A 10000-nucleotide genomic window follows, 5' to 3' on the forward strand; every position below is an offset into this window, starting at 1 on the left:
AGTATATCATATGACATGTATATATTAGTATATCATATGACATGTATATATTAGTATATCATATTACATGTATATATTAATAGATCATATTACATGTATATATTAATATATCATATTACATGTATATATTGATATATCATATTACATGTATATATTAGTATATAATATTACATGTATATATTAGTATATCATATTAAATGTATATATTAATATATCATATTAAATGTATATATTGATATATCATATTACATGTATATATTAGTATATAATATTACATGTATATATTAATATATCATATTAAATGTATATATTGATATATCATATTACATGTATATATTAGTATATAATATTACATGTATATATTAATATATCATATTAAATGTATATATTGATATATCATATTACATGTATATATTAGTATATCATATTAAATGTATATATTAATATATCATATTAAATGTATATATTGATATATCATATTACATGTATATATTGATATATCATATTACATGTATATATTAGTATATAATATTACATGTAAATATTAGTATATCATATTACATGTAAATATTGATATATCATATTACATGTATATATTAGTATATAATATTACATATATATATTGATATATCATATTACATGTATATATTAATATATCATATTACATGTATATATTGATATATCATATTAAATGTATATATTAGTATATAATATTACATGTAAATATTAGTATATCATATTACATGTATATATTAGTATATCATATTACATGTATATATTGATATATCATATTACATGTATATATTAGTATATAATATTACATGTATATATTGATATATCATATTACATGTATATATTAATATATCATATTACATGTATATATTGATATATCATATTACATGTATATATTAGTATATAATATTACATGTAAATATTAGTATATCATATTACATGTATATATTAGTATATCATATAACATGTATTTATTCTAACAAACAAACCTTTGCCTCCTTGTTGCTCATATGTGAGTGTTTGTTTCTGAACTTCTAAGTGTGTATGTTTCTAAGCATGTGGGTGTGTGTGTGTGTGTGTGTGTGTGTGTGTGTGTGTGTGTGTGTGTGTGTGTGTGTGTGTGTGTGTGTGTGTGTGGATGTGTGTGTGTATGTGTGTGTGTGTTGTGTGTATATTACCTGGCTCAGTGTTTTATATTCCTATGTATAGTCCCAGGGGACCTGCACACCCTACTGTTCATGTATTTATAGCTAGCTCTTTTCATCTTACCGCTGACTGTGTGTGTTTCAAATACATTTTACTATTCAAATAATATCATGGGGGGTGTAGGGATGAAGGGGGAGGGAAGGGAGTGAAATGGAGGGATGAAGGGAGCGAAGGAGAGGAGAGGGAGAGAATGTGACAGCTGTGAGTTAGCCAGAGAGATAAAACAGAGAACTAGCCAGGGAGTCAAAACAGAGAACTAGCCAGGGAGTCAAAACAGAGAACTAGCCAGGGAGTCAAAACAGAGAACTAGCCAGGGAGTCAAAACAGAGAACTAGCTAGGGAGTCAAAACAGAGAACTAGCAGGGAGTCAAAACAGAGAACTAGCAGGGAGTCAAAACAGAGAACTAGCAGGGAGTCAAAACAGAGAACTAGCAGGGAGTCAAAACAGAGAACTAGCAGGGAGTCAAAACAGCGAACTAGCAGGGAGATACAACAGAGAACTAGCAGGGAGTCAAAACAGAGAACTAGCAGGGAGATACAACAGAGAACTAGCAGGGAGTCAAAACAGAGAACTAGCAGGGAGATACAACAGAGAACTAGCAGGGAGTCAAAACAGAGAACTAGCAGGGAGATACACCTCTGCAGATCACATGGAGCGTGGCATAATTATGCTTACCTCACCCTCAATGGCTCAAACACACACACACACACACACCACACACCACACACCACACACACACACACACACACACACACACACACACACACACACACACACACACACACACACACACACACACACACACACACACACACACACACACACACACACACCTCAATGACATCTCTGTGCCAGATGCCCTGAAAGCTGCTTGGGGGGTTAGTGAGCCAGCTCTCACTTTTTTCTACAACAGTAAATACTTTCTCCTTACAGTCCTCCTTTACCTTCCCTCTTTCCTCATACATGAATCCTGTCCATTGTTGATTTGCTATGGTATGTTTGTGTGTGTGAGAGAGAGAGAGAGAGAGAGACAGAGAGTGTGAGAGAAAAAGAGAGCGGGAGAGATGGAGAGATTAAAGTTAGAATATAGAGAGAATAAAGAGAGAGTATAGAGAGAATATAGAGAGAATAAAGAGAGAATGAAGAGAGAATATATAGAGAATATAGAGAGAATATAGAGAGAATATAGAGATAATAAAGAGAGAGTATAGAGAGAATATAGAGAGACTGAAGAGAGAATGAAGAGAGAATATAGAGAAAATATAGAGAGAATATAGAGATAATAAAGAGAGAGTGTAGAGAGAATATAGAGAGCATATAGAGATAATATATAGAGAATGTAGAGAGAATGAAGAGAGAATATATAGAGAATATATACAGAGAATATAGAGATAATAAAGAGAGAATGAAGAGAGAATATATAGAGAATATAGAGAGAATATAGAGATAATAAAGAGAGAGTATAGAGATAATATAGAGAGAATATAGAGAGACTGAAGAGAGAATGAAGAGAGAATATAGAGAGAATATAGAGAGAATATAGAGATAATAAAGAGAGAATGTAGAGAGAATTAAGAGAGAATATATAGAGAATATATACAGAGAATATAGAGAGAGAATAGAGATAATATAGAGAGAATATAGAGAGAATATAGAGATAATAAAGAGAGAGTATAGAGATAATATAGAGAGAATATAGAGAGACTGAAGAGAGAATGAAGAGAGAATATAGAGAGAATATAGAGAGAATATAGAGATAATAAAGAGAGAATGTAGAGAGAATTAAGAGAGAATATATAGAGAATATATACAGAGAATATAGAGAGAGAATAGAGATAATATAGAGAGAATATAGAGAGAATATAGAGATAATAAAGAGAGAGTATAGAGATAATATAGAGAGAATATAGAGAGACTGAAGAGAGAATGAAGAGAGAATATATAGAGAATATATACAGAGAATATAGAGAGAGAATAGAGATAATATAGAGAGAATATAGAGATAATAAAGAGAGAATGAAGAGAGAATATAGAGAGAATATAGAGAGAATGAAGAGAGAATGAAGAGAGAATGAAGAGAGAATATAGAGAGAATATAGAGAGAATATAGAGAGAGTATAGAGAGAATATAGGGACAATAAAGAGATAATAAAGAGAGAATATAGAGAGAATATAAAGAGAATATAAAGAGAATATAGAGAATGAAGAGATAATGAAGAGAGAATATAGAGAAAATATAGAGCGAATGAAGATATAATATAGAGAGAATATAGAGAGAATGAAGAGATAATAAAGTGACTCAGTGTCAGATACAGTTACTAGAAGTCTTCAGAACGGTCTTGATCGGTCCTCGAACCCCTAACCTTTAACTTCTAACCCCTGACCTCTGACCTCTCATCTCCAGAAGAACGAGTGAAGAAGCTGCGTGGTACGATCCGGCGGAGCACGGAGACGGGCATCGCTGTGGAGATGAGGAACCGGGTCACGCGACAGGGCAGTAAGGAGTCCACCGACGGCAGCACCAACTCCAACAGCTCTGACGGAACGTACGCTACTCGTATATTACTCGTTCTCTTACTGCTGTACGTGAGCGTTGTACCTGCCTGTACCCAGCGGCCTGCTACAGCTGTGGTTCAGTCCATGTCGTAGCCCGAACTGTCTCCAGCTACCCTACTGCTACACGTCATTAAATCACACCATTCCATCCATCAATCACTCATTATATTCCTTTCACTCTCTCTTTTTCTCTCTCTAGGTTTATCTTCCCTCCCACTCGCATGGGTCCAGAGAGCCAGTTTAGTGACTTTCTGGATGGACTAGGCCCCGCCCAGATCGTAGGCCGACAGACACTAGCCACACCCTCCATGGGTAAGTCAAATCATTGGAGTCTCTCTGTCTGAAAACAGCTTCTGTGATGTGATAACTTAATATATGCCAAGACGCCATTACCATTGCTCTTCCCCCCTCTGTGTTTGCTGATCGTCAGATACCAAGTGGTATATGAATATGGAGATGGCTCTACATTAGATACCAGGTGGTATATGAATATGGAGATGGCTCTACATTAGATACCAGGTGGTATATGAATATGGAGATGGCTCTACATTAGATACCAGGTGGTATATGAATATGGAGATGGCTCTACATTAGATACCAGGTGGTGTGTGAATATGGAGATGACTCTACATTAGATACCAGGTGGTATATGAATATGGAGATGGCTCTACATTAGATACCAGGTGGTATATGAATATGGAGATGGCTCTACATTAGATACCAGGTGGTGTGTGAATATGGAGATGACTCTACATTAGATACCACGTGGTATATGAATATGGAGATGACTCTACATTAGATACCAGGTGGTATATGAATATGGAGATGGCTCTACATTAGATACCAGGTGGTATATGAATATGGAGATGGCTCTACATTAGATACCAGGTGGTGTGTGAATATGGAGATGACTCTACATTAGATACCACGTGGTATATGAATATGGAGATTGTTCTACATTAGATAACAGGTGGTATATGAATATGGAGATGGCTCTACATTAGATACCAGGTGGTGTGTGAATATGGAGATGGCTCTACATTAGATACCAGGTGGTATGTGAATATGGAGATGGCTCTACATTAGATACCAGGTGGTGTGTGAATATGGAGATGGCTCTACATATTTAATTAATTTTATGAAGGTATGTAAATATGAGTATTCTATGCCTAAATCACTTGGTAAATAATTGTGAGGACAGTGGAACAGACTACACGCTTTCTGTCTCCTCCTGCTGATCAACAGTGGTACTGCAGGCTGAAACTACACTTTCTGATCAGATACGACATGATAATATGGCCAGAATGTAACCTGATCTGACCTGGAGAAGGGTTCTGGCCTCTGATCTGATCTGGAGAAGGGTTCTGGCCTCTGATCTGACCCGTAGAAGGGTTCTGGCCTCTCATCTGACCTGGAGAAGGGTTCTGGCCTCTGATCTGACCCGGAGAAGGGTTCTGGCCTCTAACTAGGCACAGAGCTTTTCCTGGCCAGATTACTACATGCTAAGTAAAATCATCTGCCCCTAAACATGAGGAGTGTGTGTTTTTCTCCTGTAGGTGACATCCATGTGGGTATGGTGGACAGAGGAGGCCAGCTAGAGGTGGAGATCAACCAGGCCAGAGGACTGACCCCTAAACCAGGGTCAAAGAACATCCCAGGTACAACACAAAACTACAGAACTTTATTGTTCATTTAATCATCCCAGGCACTCAAAAAAACCTTCATAACTTTATTGTTAATCACAGCTACAATACAAACCTAAATCACTTTATTGTTAATCACAGGTACAATTACAAACCTACATAACTTTATTGTTCATTTGAGGTGCAATACAAACCTACATAACTTTATTGTTAATCACAGGTACAATTACAAACCTATGGAACTTTATTGTTCATTTGAGGTGCAATACAAACCTACATAACTTTATTGTACATTTATTCATCACAGGTGCAATACAAACCTACGTAACTTTATTGTTCATCTCTGGTACAATACAAACCTACATAACTTTATTCTTCATACCAGGTACAATACAAACCTGCATAACTTTATTGTTCATACCAGGTACAATACAAACCTACATAACTTTATGAAACAGAAAGGAGGACCAAGGCACTCTTCATCAAATTAATTAAAATGCCTTTATTTTAAAACAAATTTCGGCTGCATGGCATTCGTCAGGAAGTTCAAAGATACGATAATTCTATGTCTTCTTTTTATTTTTTATTTTTTTCTAATCAACCCTGAATGAAGAGGGAGTGATTCCAGAATACATTCAGAAGTGAAATAGATATGTTATCGAAATGCATATTAAGGTTTAAAGTATTAGAGCTATTAGACATGACTAAGTAGTCCTAGCCTTGAATAGGAGGGCAAAATGGTGAGAGTTGGAGAGACAAGCATTTTATAGTACACTAGATCACAGCCAACATGGACCACAGCAGTCCAATAATGGCAGAGGGCAATGTGTCCACAAGATGACAGCGAAGGGACCACAAAGACCCTACTTGAATGTTGAGAAATCCATATCTTCATTTAAACCAGGGTACTTAGTGGCCTGTAGTTTGTAAATCCATATCTTCATTTAAACCAGGGTACTTAGCGGCCTGTAGTTTGTAAATCCATATCTTCATTTAAACCAGGGTACTTAGTGGCCTGTAGTTTGTAAATCCATATCTCCATTTAAACCAGGGTACTTAGTGGGCTGTAGTTTGTAAATCCATATCTCCATTTAAACCAGGGTACTTAGTGGGCTGTAGTTTGTAAATCAATATCTCCATTTAAACCAGGGTACTTAGTGGCCTGTAGTTTGAAAATCCCAACACGTTCCCTTTGGTTTAACTGTTTAAGGCGGTCCCCTGTTTTACCCAATCACCTACGAGTAGAGGGAGGAGGAAGGACCTCAGCTATAGGCTCTCCATCTTCTTTTGGATGTGAGACATGTCCCTGTGTGTGCCTGTATCCCCTCTATCCCCCCTTACCTCCCTCTATCCCCTCCTTACCTCCTACATGTCCCTGCGTGTGTTTGTATCCCCTCTCTATCGCTCCTTACCTCCCTCTATCCCCTCCTTACCTCCTACATGTCCCTGCGTGTGTTTCTATCCCCTCTCTATCCCTCCTTACCTCCCTCTATCCCTTCCTTACCTCCTACATGTCCCTGTGTGTGTTTCTATCCCCTCTCTATCCCTCCTTACCTCCCTCTATCCCTCCTTACCTCCTACATGTCTCTGTGTGTGTTTCTATCCCCTCTCTATCCCTCCTTACCTCCTACATGTCTCTGTGTGTGTCTGTTTCCCCTCTCTAACCCCCCTTACCTCCCTCCCTCTATCCTTCCTTACCTCCCTCTATTGCTCCTTACCTCCCTCTATCCCCCCTTACCTCCCTCTATCCCTCCTTACCTCCCTCTATCGCTCCTTACCTCCCTCTAGCCCCCCCTCACCTCTTACATGTCCCTGTGTGTGAGAGTGTGTGTCTGTATTCCCTCTCTATCCCTCCTTACATCCCTCTATCGCTCCTTACCTACCTACCTACCTACCTACCTACCTCCATCCCTCCTTTCCTCTCTCTAGCCCCTCCTTACCCCCCATCTAGCCCCTCCTTACCTCCCTCTATCCTTACATACCTTCCTATATCCCCTCCTTACCTCCCTATATCCCCTCCTTACCTCCCTATATCCGCTCCTTACCTCCCTATATCCCCTCCTTACCTCCCTCTATCGCTCCTTACCTACCTACCTCCATCCCTGCTTTCCTCTCTCTGGCCCCTCCTTACCCCCCTCTAGCCCCCTTACCCCCATCTAGCCCCTCCTTACCCCCCTCTAGCCCCTCCTTACCTCCCTCCATCCCTCCTTACCTCCCTCTATCCCTCCTTACCATCCCCTAGCCCCCCCTTACCTCCTTCTAGCCCCTCCTTATCTCCTACATGTCCCTGTGTGTGTTTCTATCCCCTCTATATCCCTCCTTACCTCCCTCTATCCCTCCTTACCTCCTACATGCCTCTAGCCCCTCGTTACCCCCCTCTAGCCCCTCTCTACCTCCCTCCATCCCTCCTTACCTCCCATTATCCCTCCTTACCCCCCTATAGCCCCTCCTTACCCCCCTCTAGGCCCTCCTTACCCACCTTTAGCCCCTCCTTACCTCCCTCCATCCCTCCTTTCCTCCCTCTATCCCTCCTTACCCCCCTCTAGCCCCTCCTTACCTCCCTCCATCCCTCCTTACCTCCTTCTATCCCTCCTTACCTCCCTCTAGCCCTCCTTACCTCCCTCTAGCCCCTCCTTACCCCCTCTAGCCCCTCCTTACCTCCCTCTAGCCCCTCCTTACCCCCTCTATCCTTACCCCCTCTAGCCCTTCCTTACCTCTCTCCATCTCTCCTTACCTCCCTCTATCCCTCCTTACCTCCCTCTATCCCTCCTTACCTCTCTCTAGCCCCTCCTTACCTCCCTCTATCCCTCCTTACCTCCCTCTATCCCTCCTTACCCCCCTCTAGCCCCTCCTTACCCACCTCTAGCCCCTCCTTACCTCCCTCCATCCCTCCTTTCCTCCCTCTATCCCTCCTTACCCCCCTCTAGCCCCTCCTTACCTCCCTCCATCCCTCCTTACCTCCTTCTATCCCTCCTTACCTCCCTCTAGCCCCTCCTTACCTCCCTTTAGCCCCTCCTTACCTCCCTCTAGCCCCCCCTTACCTCCCTCTTGCCCCTCCTTACCTCCCTCAAGCCCCTCCTTACCCCCTCTAGCCCCTCCTTACCCCCCTCTAGCCCTTCCTTACTCCCCTCTAGCCCCTCCTTACCTCTCTCCATCTCTCCTTACCTCCCTCTTGCCACTCCTTACCTCCCTTTAGCCCCTCCTTACCTCCCTCTAGCCCCTCCTTACCCCCTCTAGCCACCCCTTACCCCCTCTAGCCACCCCTTACCCCCCTTTAGCCCCTCCTTACCTCCCTCCATCCCTCCTTACTTCCCTCTATCCCTCCTTACCTCCCTCTAGCCCCTCCTTAACTCCCTCTAGCCCCTCCTTACCTGCCTCTATCCCTCCTTACCGCCCTCCATCCCTCCTTACCCCCCTCTAGCCCCTCCTTACCCCCCTCTAGGCCCTCCTTACCCGCCTCTAGCCCCTCCTTAACCCCTTCTAGCCCCTCCTTACCCCCTCTAGCCCCTCCTTACCCCCCTCTAGGCCCTACTTACCTCCCTCTAGGCCCTCCTTACCTCCCTCCATCCCTCCTTACCCCCCTCTAGGCCCTCCTTACCCCCCTTTAGCCCCTACTTACCTCCCTCTAGGCCCTCCTTACCTCCCTCCATCCCTCCTTACCCGCCTCTAGCCCATCCTTACCCCCCTCTAGCCCCTCCTTACCCCCTCTAGCCCCTCCTTACCCCCCTCTAGCACCTCCTTACCCCATCTAGCCCCCCCTTACCTCCCGCTATCCCTCCTTACCTCCCTCTATCCTTCCTTACCTCCCTCTATCCCCCCTTACCTCCATCCCAAGGGGGGGGAGCAAAGTACGGCCTCGAGACATACATTTTAAATTAAATAAATGTTTTTTTTTTAACCTTTTTTTAACACTTTTTTTTCTCCCCCAATTTTGTGGAACCCAATTAGTAGTTACAGTCTTGTCTCATCACTGCAACTCCCGTATAGACTCAGGAGAGTGGCGAAGGTCGAGAGCCAGGCGTCCTCCGGAAACACAACCCAGTCATGCCGCACTGCTTCTTGACACAATGCCCGCTTAACCCAGAAGCCAGCCGCACCAACGTGTCGGAGGAAACACCGTACACCTGGCGACCGTGTCAGTGTGCGTCGCGCCCGGCCCACCACAGGAGTCACTAGAGCGCAATGGGACAAGGACATCCCGGCCGGCCAAAATGCTCCTTTCACCCGGGCGACGCTGGGCCAATTGTGCATCGCCTTACGGTTACTCCCGGTCGCGGCCGGGTTGAGAAACAGCCCGGGATCGAAGTCGGCTCTGTAGTGATGCCTCAAGCATTGCAGTGCCTTAGACCCCTGAGGCCCACCCATTCTCTAATAGAGGCCGGAATGCGATCAATACCCATAGCTTGTAGGGAGGCACGGTTGCCATGGTGCCGTGCCGTCATTGGCTCCCCGTGTGGCGTACCTGTTTTCCCGCTAAGCTTTCTTGAAGGCGTTTCTTTTGCTTCGCTCAGTAGCGCATCACTTTGGATCGTCCCACCATTTATTTTTCATTATAATTTGAATGTTCTCTGCGTCAGCGCTG

At 42.7% G+C, this 10000-nt stretch overlaps 1 protein-coding gene and 1 long non-coding RNA gene across 2 annotated transcripts in view; both read left to right on the forward strand.

Annotated features, from left to right (window-relative positions):
- The window catches only part of LOC149975653 (uncharacterized), a 217895-nt gene that overhangs the window by 181743 nt on the left and 26152 nt on the right, over window positions 1–10000 (forward strand). The gene's annotated exons all lie outside the window — the stretch shown is intronic.
- The window catches only part of LOC110496903 (regulating synaptic membrane exocytosis protein 3), a 74267-nt gene that overhangs the window by 61295 nt on the left and 2972 nt on the right, over window positions 1–10000 (forward strand). The window contains exons 3-5 of the mRNA XM_090209438.1: window positions 3624–3765; window positions 3975–4087; window positions 5332–5433. Coding sequence (XP_090065564.1) covers window positions 3624–3765; window positions 3975–4087; window positions 5332–5433 — 357 coding nt within the window. The remainder of the gene's footprint in view (window positions 1–3623; window positions 3766–3974; window positions 4088–5331; window positions 5434–10000) is intronic.

This window comes from Oncorhynchus mykiss, chromosome 18 (assembly GCF_057628025.1).
Source record: "Oncorhynchus mykiss isolate SJ-2025 chromosome 18, ASM5762802v1, whole genome shotgun sequence".
Classification (NCBI taxonomy): Eukaryota; Metazoa; Chordata; class Actinopteri; order Salmoniformes; family Salmonidae; genus Oncorhynchus; species Oncorhynchus mykiss.